The sequence below is a fragment of the Lontra canadensis genome, unplaced genomic scaffold (assembly GCF_010015895.1).
Source record: "Lontra canadensis isolate GAN:19392208 unplaced genomic scaffold, GSC_riverotter_1.0 scaffold57, whole genome shotgun sequence".
Classification (NCBI taxonomy): domain Eukaryota; kingdom Metazoa; phylum Chordata; class Mammalia; order Carnivora; family Mustelidae; genus Lontra; species Lontra canadensis.
The window spans coordinates 4,560,849-4,578,690 of NW_022631051.1; the positions used below are offsets into that span (position 1 = coordinate 4,560,849).

At 39.1% G+C, this 17,842-nt stretch overlaps 1 protein-coding gene across 10 annotated transcripts in view; it reads left to right on the forward strand.

The window, feature by feature from the left end:
- The window catches only part of PTPRM (protein tyrosine phosphatase receptor type M), a 765,571-nt gene that overhangs the window by 475,065 nt on the left and 272,664 nt on the right, over window positions 1-17,842 (forward strand). For all 10 annotated transcript variants that reach the window (XM_032875725.1, XM_032875726.1, XM_032875727.1 and 7 more), the window contains 2 exons: window positions 7,394-7,595; window positions 10,552-10,654. In XM_032875725.1, the coding sequence (XP_032731616.1) occupies window positions 7,394-7,595; window positions 10,552-10,654 (305 nt within the window). The remainder of the gene's footprint in view (window positions 1-7,393; window positions 7,596-10,551; window positions 10,655-17,842) is intronic.

The following is a 17,842-nucleotide window of genomic DNA, read 5'->3' on the forward strand; positions in this document are numbered from 1 at the left end:
TGTAATTTTGCTCTCTGAAAGAATATTTTAAGTACAAAAGTATTCAACATAATATCATTGCTTCCCAATTTCACTTTTCAGAGTTAACAACTGGGTATATGACCTTCCAAAATTTTACAAGGTAGAAGTTATAGGGCAAGCAATCTCTATTTATGAATAGAGATTGATAAAATTTAATAAATGCTAGCAAACCCAGCATTTTTTACAAGAATAATATGCCATATAAGAAACTATCTCACATCATTAAAAAATAAAAAATACCAAAAGGATTGACATTCTAAACACAAAAGTTAAACTACCAGAACACTATAAGAAAAATAAGGAAGATATTTCTATAATGTATCTTACTAAGCTTGACATAAGACCTGGAAGTTATATTTTAAAAGATTGACAGATTTACCTTCATAAGTATTTAAACTTCTGAACAACAAAAGATAGCACTAGGAAAGTCTAAATACAGACAGAAGACTTGAAGAAATTATTTTCAAAATTTATAACAGTGGATGGGCTGTTGGGCACATTAAACTGACTTGATACAGATTGCTAAGAAATGGACAAAGCGTTCCATTAGAAAAACTGGACAAAGAATAAGAGGAGGCGACTCATAGGAAAAAAATCCAAGTAGCATTTAAGTGAAAAGATACCTATCCTACCTTACTAATGATTCAGAAAGGAAATAAAGCAAGTGCTACAAAAATGTTTAGGTTTGTGTGTGTTAAACAGTGATGTAGGCAAATGCACGTGTGCATAGACTGTTGATGGAAACATACATGTTGTATCTCTTACATAGGCAAATTGAGGGAACCTATCAAAATTTAAACATTGCATATCAAGCCTATTTCTAGAAGTTTATCAGCCAGTAATACTCCCCAATACAAAGGGGTGTGTATATATATATATATATATATATATATATATATGTCCAAATATTTTCATTGTACCTCACTAACTCTATATGGCTCTTGATTGCCTAGTAAGTAAACTCCAGACTCCTGGCCATGTTCCCATCGACAAGCTTTGGGAACAAAAAGGGAAAATATATATATACATATATATTTTTCCCTATATATATATGATATACATAAATATTTTAAAATAAATATAATATATAATACATAATATATTTACTATATTATATATAATGTAAATATTATCTAGATATATATTTAATATATGATATATATAATGTAAATGTTATATGTATATATATAAAAGAGAGAAAGAGGAAAACCAAGAAAGAGACTCTTAACTATAGAGAGCAAATTGATGGTTACCAGAAGGGAGTTGGGTAGGGGATGGGTTAAATAACTGATGGGAATTAAGGAGGGCACTTGTCATCATGAGCACTGGGTGATGTATGGAAGTGTTGAATCACTCTATTGTACACCTGAAACTCATATTAAACTGTATGTTCACTAACTGGAATTTAAATTTATATGGAGGGAGGGAGTGTAAAAGGTATGGGGAGAAGACAGAAGTATAAAAGGTATTATCCCTTCTCTACTAGAAGTAACAGTACTGACAACAACTAATGATAGAATGAAATAAGTACCAAAAGCAAACCACTTTAATGTGTGAGGAGCATAAAATGCAGTGTTGTGGGCACATAGCAAAGTAGAATATTCTGGATTTGTCAACAGATGGGAACATTCAGTAGTTAAAGACACCTGAAGGTCCTGGGCCTGGATAACTGGGCTCAACTAAGCACTACTGACTGAGATAGGGAAGAGTGTAGACAGGAGTAGAATTTAAGGGCCATGTCAAGAAGTTTCATTTCAGTATTCAAGGCCTGCCATGATCTAATCCCAACTCATTTATTACTGCATCTCCCAATATTTTTCTCCTGGAACTTAATGAGCTACATATATGGAATATTCTTTTCTCTGAAAACCTTCTGAACTATCACACCACCTGTTTTGACTTATTTCCTTCTTTCCTCCTAATGCTCTCCCTCCTGTCTCTTCCTGTGGGACTTCTGCCTCTCTTTCAGTTTTTTATCTAAATATTGTACTTTTCTCTGAAGTATCCGAGGTTCTTCCTTCCCGGAAATCAGATTTCATTATTCCTTCCTCTGATTCCTTGGCTCTCCCTTAAGGACTGTATTTAACACTAGCTGAAATTCCAATCAACTCACACTCTCTAGAAGATTTTTAATCCCTTTCTGGCCAAAAATTGCATGTTATTCTATTTTGGTTCTTAATGAATCTTTTGGTTCAGAACTTGAAACTATAAGTACAAGAAGTGAAGGTAATTTGAGAAAATTTCAGGCATCTATGTATGAATCAGAAATCATCCAATATAAGCAACAGTTGACCCCATCTCACCTAAATGTAATCCCCACCTATGTTGTTTGCATGTCAGTTTGCTTTTGACTTGGGACATCCCATAAAATTGCATATGCCTAATGTGGAACATCAGCGTTTTTGGGTTTTTTTTTAAGATTTTATTTATTTATTTGGGAGAGAGAGAAAGAGATCACAAGTGAGGGGGAGAGAAGGGGAAGAGAGAGAGGGAGAAGCAGACTCCGCACTGAGCAGGAAACCCGATGCGGGACTAGACCCCAGGACTCTGGGATCATGACCTGAGCTGAAGGCAGATACTTAAGGACTGAGCCACCCAGGCGCCCCGTCAGTGTTCTTCACACAGACTGCATCAAAATTGCCTTGGCCCTCAGCCAGCAATCCAGTGCAAGTGTGGAAGCAGTCCCAAACTTTCCTTCTGGGAGTTTCCTGCTGCTTTACTATAGTCTGGCACTTGGTAGGCTCTTAATGAACAAATGAAAAAATAAATGCCAAAAGGACATGGTACATTTGGGTCTGAGCATAGAGGTGTTTTTCTGTGTCCTTTAGAACAACTGCTCAGATAATATGTAAATGGAGCCTCCACTCTCCCACAGACAGTGGATTCTAGAATGGATTGCTCCTGTTCCTGAGGAGCGGGGTTTTTTATTCCTGGTATTCTGGAATGGTTTTGAAAGGGGTCAGTGGGCTCTGGGTGGCTTTGAGAGGGATTGATGACCTTTCTGACATTTTGTGTCTGTATATATACAACCTACTTGGTTGTTAGGGATTTGTTCAAAGAGAGGGAGAAGGGGGCACCTGGGTGGCTCAGTCAGCTGTGCATCCCACTCTTATTTTAACTCAGGTCATGATCTCAGGGTTGTGAGATCGAGCCCCACATCAGGCTTCATGCTCAGCATGGAGTCTGCTTGAGATTCTCTCCCTCCCTCTCCTTCTACCCCTTCCCCTGACACTCACTCTCTCACACACACTCTCTCTCAAATAAATAAATGAAATCTTTTAAAAATAGTGAGGGAGAGGGTCCATAATTGTTATGAGTGTGTGCATTAGTGTGTATGTTCATTTTTAGGGGTCGGGGAGAGAGGATCTATTAATCTTAGCAAATTCTCAAAGGCCTGTGAGTAAAAGACCTGTGACAGAGCCCCCGTCCAGCTTATCCTGCATGACCATGGCGGTAGGTGAATACCAAGCTATCCGCCCCCGTGGAGCAACAGGTCCCTTGCGCCAGTATTTGCTTTCTGCTCTACGGTCAGAGCGGATGCCCCGACAGCCTACTTGCCCTAGCGAGAGCACGTGTGAGCGCATGCGCACACCTCTTCTCCCCGGGAGCTTTTTGAGGAAAATGTATACTCCATGCCAAATATGTACAGATCGCTGTGGGGTCAGAAAGAAGAGTAAGACATCAGTCCCTCCTCAGAAAGGAAGATGCATTTAGGTGAACAGTTCCACTTCCTTTGGCATATTTAAGCCATGATTTCAGACCATGCGAGAGCGTTCACAGCACACCATTATGTCTCGCCAAGTGAGCTGTACGAACACAGCCACACCAGGCATTCAGCTGAGCCAGTGATGGTTAGGCCTCGTCCTGGAAGCTTTGCAGAGAAGGAAATGGGAACTCTGGCTTCAGACTTTGTTCCAGTCTTGCCTCAACTCCCAGCATTTTTTAAAGCATTTCCTTCTTCAGACACTTTTTCCTTTTCTTTCTTTCTTTCTTCCTTCCTTTCTTTCTTTCTTTCTTTCTTTCTTTCTTTCTTTCTTTCTTTCTTTCTTTCTTTCTTCTTCCTTTTGATTTCCATGACAGCTCTCTCTGTTGGCTTTTCTGGTTCATTTGTTGGTTTCTCCTTCTCCGCCACTGATTATATTAAATGTCAGTGTTCTCTCTCAAATCCTTTCCCCAGCGACCTCACCCATTCCTAAACCATAATATTGCAATGCTGATCACCCACACATCTCTATTTCTGGGCCAGACCTCTCCAGTCCCAGCCTGATACCGTGCACACTATGTCCACAAGCCAGCAGTTCGTTTCCCCTCTTTCGTTCCATCTTTTTCAACAAGCGGGGCTATCTTTTGCTTAAGCCCCAAATATGGAAACTATCCTGCATTCCTCCAACCCCCCCCATTCACTCGATCACTGACTTCTGTCTGTTTTGACTCTCAAATATGCCAGTTCTTTCCATTTACTGCTCTCTTTGCCGTGCTCACCTTATTCCCAACCATGGCACTGTCAGAGGTGCTGAAGGTTCCCCCGTGGTCTCTGTGGTGGTTCCTGGTGGCCTCCCTGCCTCCCCTAACTGCCTCCATCCAACAAACCACTTCTCTCCCTGGCAGCTAATGTGGTCTTTTCATAAGGGAAATTAGATCCTTTGGTTTTCATGCTTTAAAATGTTCCAAGGCTCCCCATTGGATGCATCCATGCTTCTTATCTTAGGGTACAGACCACTGTGTGGTATGGCCTGTGCCCACTTCGACCCTGGTCAAAGGACCACACTCACCTTGCTTGCTGGGCCACAGTGACACAGGCCTTCTTTCTGTCCACTAACTGTGCGCAGAAAACTCCTGCTTCACAGCCTTGGTTCTTGCTGTTTTTTCCCAAACTCTTGGCATGGCAGGCTCTCTCACAAAGTTCGAGTCTCCTCAGATTTTTTTTAAAGATTTTATTTATTTATTGGAGAGAATGAGAGATAGAGCAGGAGCAGAGAGGAGAGAGAGAAGTAGACTCCCCACTAAGCAGGGTGCCTGATGCAGGACTCGATCCCAGGTCTCCAGGATCATGACCTGAGCCAAAGGCAGTCGTTTAACCAGCTGAGCCACCCAGGCACCCCCAGTCTCCTCAGATTAACTGTCAGCCCCTCAGTGGCCCTTTCCACAATCATTCCCAGTGGCTGAGCATGTAACCCTCTCTGCCTACAATATTCTTTGTCTTAGCACTGTGTTTATTTCATCTACTGAATTTTAGTATTTTCAAATTCTTAATTTACTTCCTGCATCTCTCCCAGCTCCACCCACTGTGGTCCAGATGCCGAGCTACCTGCAGACAGGGCCTGTGTCCACCCACTGACCACAGTGCTTGTGGTGTCAGTGTCCACCCCATCAATATTCCAATGGAATGACTGAATCTGAGCAGGGAGAGAAAGCAGGTCATAGATGGTGCTATCACCTTCCAGGCAAGTGAATGATTATGAGCCAAAGAAAGTCAGAAAAGCCCAGTGTTTGTGGTACACAAAATCCTATCCCCTGACCAGGGCAGAAGGTGATATAATGGCCTTGTGTCAAGTATTCCGAAATATGTTGCAGGTCTTAAACCCCAAGGTAGGGAGTTTGGATTTTGTCTCCTATACAAGTGTTTCCCATTAAAGTTTTTAGTAAGGCAATGAGATGAACAAGGAGCTATACCTAGCCCTGGTGGGCTGTGCTCATCCTCATTTACGAAGACTGTATCATAGGTGTTGAATTGTGTCTCTACTTCGCCATCAGCCTGTTACCTCTTCCAGGACAGGTCTCATGTCTCCCCCACCATGTGAGATCCCAGCTCAGAGCACTGAGCTTGGGTCACCAGAGGCAGGCAATGAATGTGTTTAGAATGGGTGAATGAATGAATGAATAAATAAACTTTGGGGAGCAAAAATGCTATCACAGCTTAGACCTACCCTCTCTGAACTACCCTTTTCTCTAGAGTCAGAATGAGGACTAAGTAGACAGCGAAGCACACGGTGGTGCCGATGCTGAAGTCCCTCCCAGAGCAGCAGGTGGGAGACGCTGTCTTGTCTCTTGACTCAGAGTAACCTCGTGAGGGAAATCGGCTAGAGGGTTAACAGCAGATATGCCACCTAACTCTGAGAGTGGTGTGCACTCTAGTGATTAATATATACAGCAAACATTTTCTTTCCAAAGCTTAGATGATTCAATCTAAATAATCTCGCAGAGAGGTCCCCCTAATTATAATGACATGGTATAAATGTAAGAAGAAAGAATGTCAATTATCACTCCGTATAATAACAGTGTTAGTGTTCATGCACATAAATTATAAGGAAGTTTACCTATTTAAAAGCAAGAAAAGTACTCAGTTTTGCAATTTAAAACTTTTGATATGGCACATTTAAAAATTATGTCATTACAACCAGTAGAAGTTAGTAATCACCACTAAAATGCGCGCTCGTGAATAGTTGATGAACTACTTACAGTAAAATTCTTTAAAAACTCATTTGAAAGGGCAAACTTAAAGACATCTATGATATATTTATTTTCACACATTCCAGACGCATCCAATGTGCTTTGAACACCTGTTTAGTGGCAAACATATGAGAACCTTCTAGAGCAACATTCCCAGAAATGGCAGCTCCTGGTCCCGCACGGTGATTTACATATAAACGAAAATTAAATAAAATGCTCAGGGCCTCAGTCTCACGAGCCACATTGCAAGGGCTCTGTCACCACTTGTGGCTGGTGGCTACCATGAGAGTGCAGAGTAGAACATTTCTATCATGACAGGAAGTCCTGTCGGACAGCGTGGCTCTGAAGAAAAAGAAGTAAATACGACTGTTCATGAGCACCTCGGTCATACCATCAGGAGTTCCTGACGCGTGTCTGGGATTTATTGTGAGAGCAGATATCTTTGCCCACCCTGATGAAAACATTTAAAAGCACTCTTGTTCCCAGTAGACAATACTCCTATTCAGTGCAGAATCAAACTGGCCCCTGGATGAGAGATGAGGCCTTACCCTTGTACGGTCCTTATCTGTTTAAACTAGTTGTACATTTTGTGATGTTGTTTTAAGCCAACTGTAATGTAGTTTTTCCAAAGTGACATTTTGAAAGCAAACAACTTCAAGGTATTAGCTTAAATCTGAACTCATCTTTTATGTTCTAATCTACTGGCTTTCAGTTCCTCTGTCTATAAAAGTAATAACTCAAAGCAGTTTTGGCTGAGTTCCTGAGCCCTTTCACTGGATCCAGGATTTGAAGTGTCTAAGTGAGTAGAGGAGCTTATCATGAAGCATCTGACAGTGCATACATCACAGGGGTTTATTGGATAAAGATGTGATCCCGGTGCCACCTGCTCCAGACATGTTATCGCTTTCTTATTCTCCTGCAGATCACCTACAAAGCAGTCAGTTCCTTTGACCCCGAAATAGACTTATCCAATCAAAGTGGAAGAGTTTCAAAACTGGGGAATGAAACCCATTTTCTGTTCTTTGGACTGTATCCGGGGACCACGTACTCCTTCACCATCCGAGCCAGCACCGCTAAGGGGTTTGGACCTCCAGCCACAAATCAGTTCACCACCAGAATATCAGGTATTATACCTTTGTGAGTTATGTCTTTCATCAGAGGTGGCGTTTTTGTACCTTTTCATCCCCATTGTCAAGGATACAAAGTTCACCCCGACTGGCCCATTGTATTCAGATGAGCGCTTGGGCATATGTGCAAATCAGACTCATGAAATGGAATAAGATACTGCAAATACTTATAATTTAGAAGCTTAAGATCCTGCTGCATTGGCAAGTAGCCACGTTGTGTCGTTTTGGATTGGAGGACCTGAGCATGAGTGAGGGTCTGGTCTGCGTGCTCCTACCCGCTTCACAGTACAAGTTACCAGAGCAGCACCATTGGAAAGATCTCTGCGGTGAGCCGTGAATGATTGAGTGCTCAGTGGAAAGACAGCATTATATGCAGTCTGCTTCCAGAAGGATTAGCCTTCACTGGGACCCTTACCGTTCGTAGTTGCACGTCCTCTGTGATGACAGAGGGGTGGTCCCAGACACTTACAGCCTCCAGCCTTTTGCTGGTAGAGACTCAGTTATGCCATCCAGCCAAAGACATAATTTGAGAAGTAGTTCTGGGCATGTGCAACTGTGCAGAAAATGTCTTTGTGCTTTAGACTAGAGGACATGGAGTTGCCATCCGCTGTGGGATATATAATAGCAATGAACACAATTCCATGGACATTTCCTTTTTCCATTTTCCCCCTTTGGGTATGAGTGGTGAAGTGTTTGAGTTTTGACCTTGCCTGTTTTGGGTAGGGGAAGATGAGCAGGAAGCTGGTGAGGGGAATAACTCTAGCTAAGTAATATTTAGCTTTATTTTATCTATTGTCCCTCATTTCTAATTTTTGGGAAGTTTTTGCTTAGAATCAGTGGCAGGCTTACAAGAATACTATAGGGGTGTGTGGGTGGCTCAGTGGGTTATGCATCTGCTTTTAGCTCAGCTCATGATCCTGGGGTCCTGGGATCGAGCTCCATATCGGGGCAGGGGTTCCCTGCTCAGTGGGGAGTCACTTCTCCCTCTCCCTCTGCCCTTCTCTCTGCTTGTGTGCTCTCTCTCTCAAATAAATAAATAAAATCTAAAAAAAAAAAGTACTATAAGCACTCAATTAGGTTTTGAGAGAGGGAAGTTTGGAATTTTGTTTTTAAGCAACTATAACTTGAGGGGAAATTTTTCATCATATAAGATTTTGTCTATGAGCACAAACTCAACTTGAAGTTCAACATACACTTGATATTTCATAGCAAACATTAGGTAATAATAATATGGAGAGTTGGAAGAAGAGGAAGATGCCCTTGTGTGGTTAGGAAAATGCCATTTAGTCCTACATCTCTGGAGACCACTAGACTTGGAATCAGAAAATCTGGCTTCTAGTCGTAATTTCTTTGCACACCTTCTCTGATCTTGATCAAGTGCACTGATAACCTAGATGCAATTAAGATGATAGAATCTGGTGCTTTAACTTATGATGGAGACTGAAGAGGAAATGTATGCCAGTGTGTGTATCTCTAAGCCTTCTTTTTTTTGGTAGTTTTCCCCCTATGGAAACCATATTTCAAAGAGTATTATCTTAAAGAAGATGTTCTTTCAGAAAAAAGAATTCATTTTTACCATTTCTTGTTATACAAATATTCTGGTTGATATGACTCTGACCACTGTTAGCCTACCAAGTTCCTATAGTTCTATCCAAAAACAAAGACAGTTGACATTTTTGTTAGCCTGCACAGACTCATCAAGAATAACTATTTGATTTTTATAGTTCAAAGAAAATTACAGTTTATGGGCCCCAATTTTCTACTTTCATGGACCTCAGAGAAAGAACTATTCTCTATACAAAATGTAATTCTGTGTTATGAATTGGAGTTAATTTTTAATAGAATTGGAGTTAATTTTTAATGCTGAGAAAATCCAATAAATGGAAATGAGATGTAACCCATGCCTTTTACATAAAAGCTTTTTATATGTAAGAGATTTAAAAAACTATATTTGTAAAAAAAAAATGATCACTAGTGTTCTCATTAGTCACCTACACCTGTGGTTCTTAAAAAGACCATGTGCCCCCCACATCACAGCTTTGATCCATCTAGTCCATGGCAATGACAAAATTATTGAAGAACTCTATCATTATCTTCACATGAGAAGACTAAACAATCTAGAAAACAAAGAATGCCAGAAAATAGACTTGGAAATAGGATTCTCTTGAAGTGGGGGAAAAGAATTATATTTACCTGACGCTCTTTATTTTCTCTTTCAATTCCCTTAATAACCCTAGAGGGTAATTTCTCCTATTTTGAAAGAAGGGTAAACTGAAGATCCAGAGATAATTCGTGAACCTAAGCTCTTACACTGATTAAAACAAAACAACAGAAAGTCAAACCAAGCCTTCCTTACTCCAATTCCCGTATCTTTTCCACCTTCCTGCTCTCCCTGACAGCCCATTCGTGGTCACTAATTTCAACAAGCCTCTCTGGCTTCTACAGTCTTCTTCAGATGTCTAGATGGATCTGTGGCATACACAGAGTTTTCCATCTTGACTTTGATGGGAGAGCTCTAATATTCAGTTTTATGATCCTAGTGATTATTTCTTAAATATTCATTTAAAGCTATTTGTAAAGAAAAGCATACCTACGGAGAAGTATGCACATTGTAAGTGCCCAACTTGATGTATATTCTCAAGCTAACCTACACACATTCAGCAAGAATGCAAATCAAGAGACAGACTATTAGTACCACCTCACAAGCCCCCTCATACTCTCTCTGACCTTGAACTCGGGATCAAAGAAGTTGACATATACTGGTTTTAGCAGCAGTTCCTAATATTCTGTATAAGGTATATACACAGAAGCCGTAGTTGAAGTGCACTGTGGTTCATAGCTGTAGTTGAAGTGCACTGTGTTCTTAATGTTCTTTCCAAACAGAACTAGGAGGAAAACCGAAAAGATCGATCAGAAATAACGAATCTCCCATCACACATTTTTTTCCCCCCAGCGCCCTCTATGCCGGCTTATGAGCTCGAGACCCCTTTGAATCAAACGGACAACACAGTGACAGTCATGCTGAAACCAGCACAGAGTCGAGGCGCGCCTGTCAGGTACTGAGTAGAGGAGGGGTGGGCTGGCTCCAGAGACACAGACGCTAACATCACACTGATGAATTTCTTGACCATGTTTTCTAGGGATTTGCTACAAACATCAGTCGGCATGTAAACCCATTTCTTTATTAGCTCTAATTAAAAGAAATGACTCAGGAAAGGGGACGTGCTTTGATGTGGGGTGATCAAGTATTGTGTACAGAATTTGATTCTGATGCAAGTGGGTTGTTCTTTGAAGATAAGCAACAAAAGCCTTAGTCTTTTGAGACGTGGCTTTGAGTCTAACAAGTAAGTGCTTGCTGCAATTTTGTTACCCAAGGGCCAATGACATTTTTATCTTGAGCTCTCATCTTTCAATGGACCTTTGGGGTTTTTTTGCCTGTTTGTTTGTTTACCTGAGGTTTTAAGTCAGTTAACTTCTGGGAAATTGGCGGATTTCTCCATTGAATATGTGGTGTAACTTTTTTTTTTTAAAGAAACAGATGATTGGAAAGAGCATTGTGAAGTCTTTATTCGAACATATTTAAGTTTATTACCAACATGTAGGCCCTATTTCTCATTCCGTGGTGATTTATATAGCTAAGAAATTACAAAGTGTAACTTTTACAGTGAATGAATAAAATAAATTTATTCTTCCTAGGAAGGAGCAAAGGAATGCCTGAATAACTCTTGAGTATGAACTTGTCATAAGCTCATTAATCTATATAAATGAAATTTCTACTTGTTTCAGAGGGATTTAGATATTCTGTACCATCAGAATAGATTCCCTTCAAAATAACCTATTATTTTGAATAGCGTACCCTGAGGAAACGTTTACATTCCCATTTAGGCCTCTGTAGGGTTTGTTTCCATACTCCTGGTGTAGAATTTTACTCCATTAACCTTTTGAAACCTGGCTCTATTTGATCATGTTTTCACAACAGTATCATAGACAATCAGTTGGACTTATTTCTACATGATAAGATACGTACAAGTTTCATTTCACAGAGTTAGCAATAAAAACAGAACAGCATTCTTTGATAGGTAAGTCCAATTAGGGTGGGATCACAGAAATTTTTATTTGAAAAATGTAGAAAATTTTAGGAGACAATTTCTAGTTCACTCTGTTGACTTGACATAGTAGGAAGGGATTTTCATGTCAGGGATTGAGGACTGCCCTCCATAAGTGCGGTCTGTGAGAACACAATGAAATGTGTGAAAGCCCTACTCCAAATTTAAGATATAATTACTACTAGAAAAACGTAGCCGCTGACACCACCTAGGCCCTTCGTGCTGACTTCTGCGCAGTGCCGAGGGGTTGCCCTAATCCGAATGACCCAAGACACATGCTCATTAGACAGCTGGCCAAGATCACAGGGTATCTGTGGCCGTGGGTTAGACTTTTTTCACTCCAGAAAGTTGAAATCTTATTAGATGAAAACTGATGCTCTGACCATGGCCGTGGGAACATCATTTTCTTGTGACCCGTTTAAGAATCGCCTAGACTCAGCAACGTGGGCTGTTAGGACAGGAGTCCATGTTCTCCTACAGAAGCATCAGGATAAAATGAAAGTGTACAAGCCACTCACTTTCAAGGCCTCCAAATGGAAGGGATCTAAAATCCTAACCTTCCCAACTCACATAAACTCCTTTTCATCTTCTGTTCTTATTACCTCTTTCCTTCAAACACTTTCAATCAGATTTTTGTCCATATAATTGGTTCTCTGTATAGGACTTTCCAAGTCTGAGTTTTCAAATGATATTCCTTTGGGTGATCTATATCAGCCCCCTTCCCAATTCTCCTTTCCTTACTTTTTTTAAAGTGCCTCTTGCATCCACGCTACCATTCATATTTTCTAAACATGCCTTTGTTTAAACAAGGCATTATATTCTTGTTTTCTTTTATACCTTTCTAGTTGTTTTTGGAGACTGGAGACTTATCAGTTGGTTAATTGTATATATCCTCAGGCTTTTTATTCTTATGTTATAAAAATATACCTTCAAGTGCTTGTCAGAGTGTCCAAAATACATGGCTTCACCACGTTTCACATCATTTCTTGAAGTCCAGTCTCTAACTCTGCTAACATTTCAGTTTCTGTTAACACACCCTCCTTTACAACTGTCATGATGCCCTATTTCCAAGCTAACCATAGCTCCACTTCGATTAAACATCGTCTTGTTATTGGCCAAACATTCCTTGAATTTGCCAGGGTTACTTTTCATCGTCTCTATGATAACTTCTTCCACAATATTAACATCTTGAAATTCATAAATGTACCATCTATGTTCATCATCTAAATCCATGCTAGAATCAAGATCAGTTCTTATGGGAAACTATTCAGTAAGCGTTACAGGCAAACCCACTACACATACCACGTTATCTGGAAGGATACTTATCTTAAATGTGTAAATTTTATTGGCACAAAATTGAGAATGGAAATTATCGTGACCCCACCTGTCAAAAAGTTGTGTGTTTTTGTTGTAGTTGGGGTTTGGGTTTTTTTTGTTTTGGTTTGGTTTGTTTTTTATGTGTTTTTTTGCAGGAAAGTGAATGTTCTTTTCAAGGGATTTGGTATTACAGTACAACATAATGGGACTGATTATCTATTGAGTAGATGCAAGACCAATATAGCTAGAAAGACTAGTTTGGAAAAAAATGTCCGTAATACTTTCAAACTAAATGAGGTATATGAAAATTTTCAATTTCATTTAATGTTTAGAGAAATAAGAACTCTGATTAGGGAATCTTGGGGACCTAAAATATAAAGCCATAATGTAGATTAAAACATTTGAACACATCTGGAAATTTGCAAAATGCACATGTAATCAAACTGCAATACAAGAAGGCTTTTCCCAAATGATAAGATAAATACTAGAAGAAGGAGGGAAATGGAAGTGAACATCTGTTTGCTTTCCTGGATTTTGCCCAGTATTATATGCTCAAAAATACTGTCATTGTGTGATTTCCAAAGCCAATTCTTTCAATTGATTTGATTTTTCTTTAATCCATAATCATTGGTGTTAAAAATTCAGTCCCACTTCATTTATGCACTTCACCAAGGAAGGTGGTTTTGCATTGATTCTACTACAGACACTCAGCTTGCTTAATGCAGATTCTTAAAATTGCGCTAAACTCTCAATGTAAACAATTGCTGTCTTTTTATTGATCAGCACATCAGCACTGTCACATAAAATTATTTAAATCCTGAGATGGCCAAGAAGAACACAAATTCCGTCATTCTAGCTAGTAAACCAGCACCTAGGACAGAATTTTAATGTCTGTTCATGGATTCAATTTTTTTTCTTTAATAAAACAGGGGTAAGCTTAGTTTTCTTTTACTCATTTAGAATCCCCTCATTTCTCTCTCTTCTCTCCACTGTTCATTACACGCAGACAGTCCAACAGAGAAAATCCTTGTAATTTACCAGTAAAATACCAGCTCTAAATAAAGAATGAGTTTTACACAAGCTATGTGCTTTTCTTGCACTAACAAAAATTCTCTCCATGACTTTACTCTTTTGCTGTATGTACTGTGTGCCGGTGTCTCTCCTTAATGATGTTTTATACCTTCTCATGGTCTACAGCACGAGACCTCATCACATCGGTGTGCCTTAGGTGATGGTGTTTTCAAATGACTCCCATTTTTGTTCTTTAGGCATTGTTGCTTCAATTTATTCATAAATGTTTTGGAGCTATATGTCTTCTTAATTAAAACTCAGGGCTTGAATATGTTAATTAAACATTCTGATATTCATTTCAGTGAAATGTTAGAAAATTACCATTTTAAGTACTCATTCTTTGATTCATTCATTCAGGAGAAACTACAGAGTGGGGAAAACATCTATTTAGAGGTCTGTCTGTGGGGATGGGAGGTGGGCAACAATCAGAGCAGCCAGAACAGTAAAGCAGATGCCTAAATGTGAGAATACGCTTTGAATGGATGGCAGCTCCCTTGTTCTTCTAACAAGGGTAGTCCTAATTATTTTGATGCTGTTCTTATACTGCCATTGGTAACTTCTTATACTATGGTTATCTTTGCAATGAACACTTCCTCAACAGTTATATTTAAAAAACAATTTGCAATGCGGTGCCTGGGTGGCTCAGTTGTTAAGCATCTGCCTTTGGCTCAGGTCATGATCCCATGGGGCTCCCTGCTCAGCAGGATGCCTGCTTCTCCCACTCCCCCTCCCCCTGCCTCTGTTCCTTTTCTTTCTGTCTCTCTCTGTGTCAAATAAATAAATAAAATCTGAAAAAAAAAACCAAAAAACAATTTACAAATAGTTCTGGTTGCGGGGATCAGGGCCACAATCTTAAAGCAAGTAGGAACTTCACTACATTATGAATGGGGAAGAGATGAGATCATAAGGAAGGGATGAAAGAAATATTTTGCCTTATTTTTTTTTTAAAGCCCGTGTTGCGTGAGCCTGGTGATGGGTATTATGGAGGGCATGTATTACATGGAGCCCTGAATGTGGTGCATAAACAATGAATGCTGGAACACTGAAAAGAAATAAAATGAAAAAAAGATTTCAAATGAGATGGAATATTTTCTGTTAGTAAAAGGCAGGCATAAATGTTTTTATTCATCCAAAACACTTTTGATTTAAAAAAAAAAAAAGACGTGTACCATATAAAAACTTCATTTTCATGCATAAATCAAGGATTTATTTATTTTTATATAATATATTCGGCTTTTTATAAAAAGATTTCACCTTGAATTCATTGCCGTGGTAGACTTGACAAATGTGTGCTGTTTTCATTTACTCCTCTTTGTCACTTTTCCCTTTATGCTGCTTTGCCTTAGGTAGGTAGCCAGCAAAACGTGTATGGATCTTAAAGCCTCATTGTTCTCAATACTTCTAGTGTTTCCTCATTTATCCAAACTACTCATCAAATATTCTTTTGTAACAAATCAGATAAAAAATTAAACATGCATTAAAGGATGCTAATTTTTTCTCGTCACTGAGCTCTTTGTCCTTTGAAAACTCTATGCTGTGTTCTTAGACCAAGGTGAAGGACAGGTTTTCATTCCGTTGTGGATAAATAGTCAGTAAAGCAATTATATTTATCTTAAGAAAATTTATTAAACTTCCTAAAAATGTCTGATTTGATCCTGGAGCCATACGGAAGACCAGATTTGTTCTTTTTTTGTGGCCATCAGCTTGCACTCACGTTCCCAGCTGGTTGTCACACAGAAGTTTTTATTAAAGGGATTTAGCAGAAGAATGTCAGGGAGTCTGTGAAAACTGACACCTCGGATAGGACAGTGAAACAGATCTTTTGACAGGAGAAGCAAAGAAAGAGATCATTATAATTAATGAGTGATAGGAGACAATCGTGTGTTTGGTTTCAAGAAGTTTCCTGCAGAAATTACATTGTTAGCATATAATGAATTATGGTTTAGGAAGTTTCATATTAGGAAGTATGGACCAGATATCAATTTTTTAAAAGTTCTTTTAAGGCAACAGCAATCCATTTATCTACCATCAGTAAGTCCAAGGAAAGACATTTTCACTCCGTGCATACCACCAGCTTGGTCATACCATTCTCTCCTGCTTCATGCAAGGAGCCTGTAAGCAAATCAACCTTATGAGGTTCTTGTGAGGATTAAAAGAGGTAGTTTTTGTTTTTTTTTTTAAATACTCCAAACTGTTCTTCACACCTACTAACTGCTGTTTAAGTGTTTTTCCTTACAGCAGCCCTTTCAAACTGTGTCAGTAGGTGGTTGGTGTTGTTTCTTTTCATAGAACTAACTCTGGCCCTCTCGCTTTTCCTTTGTCTCATTTTTTTTAAATCTGATAGCACAAAAAAAAAAAGTCTTACTTTTACACGAAAAATAAAGGATTTAATCATTGTCTCTATCAATAAAATCCATAAATAATAGAATTCCAATAAATTCTATTATCTCTACTATATTTTGAAATTGGATTGCATCTGGCTACCTATTTACTTCTGCATTTGCAAGTTTTTGGGAATTGATGTTATAAATAGGTAATGAACCTTTCTCTGCCCCAATTCTGTAGTATAGCTCTTTAAAAGGGTTGGATGTTTCCCTGCTGGCTTCTGAATCATTAGCTATTATGGTTATTTCTACTGAATAAACTTAACCGTAGAACAAAAGGAAACCGATCTTCTGTTTATAACCATTCTGAAAGTGAAATTCATAATCTGACACCAGATTATGGGCCGTCAGTGATACACGGAACTTGGCTCAGTGAAGTCTAATGTTCTCTTCACCACTGAAGAATCTGATTCTTCTTCCCATTTCTTAAAAAAATATCTGTATGTGTACTTGTGATTCAAGTACCATCTTATGGTCATTTAATCATTATGATTATGTTAGAATTTATTCCCTAGATTCTAAAAATTATCTTTTTCATCAGAACAGTTTTGTCCAAAAATTGGATCTTGGGTCAGAGGAACCAGTTAAATCATGATTTGCAAATGTTTTTTATTACTTTTTCCCCAGAAGTTTATGCCTTTATCTTATTTTCTTGTTGGAATGACAATATTATTCTGAGAAAGGAAAAACGATCATGTTTTCCTTTCCCACAATGCAGAATTTACCTTAAGACCCGAAGATCCTGTAATATAAATTTAAAGTAATATAATTTTAAATTAGCTATTATAAGTAAATGTATAATTTCCATATCTAAGCAGTGCTTTGCTGTAAATTATGTAGAAACTGCAGAATCTGTCAATAATCAAGAACATTGTACCCTGAGTCCCAAGATAGCATCAGGTGTCATGCATGGCCTTTTAGGCAGGCAGGCTGAATCACTCTTTCCTCCTTTGGCATATTCTAAGGAAGAAAGAATAATATTCAAATAACCACTTTGTTTCATGGGTCACATAAATTGTGGACTTAACTTTTAAAATGAGACCCAGGATATAGAGAAGGGACATACTCAGAAGTTAAATAAACCTGGTTTCGAACCCCAGCTCTCTCAATGATGAGCTATGTGACTGTTACCCATTTCTTCACATCTCTAAGCCTCATCTTTGCAGAGCAAGGTAATATCATCTTATCTCAGGGAGCTGTGAGGATTACAGTTATTAAGTACTCACTAGGTTTTGGGCACTGAGCTGAGTACTGGGAACACAGAAGAACCTGTTATGGGCTCTCTTCGGGGGTTCGCAATCAGGATGGGAGGGACCAGTGGGTCATCTGGTCCCCTACTGCATGGATGAAGACTGGCACAGAAAGG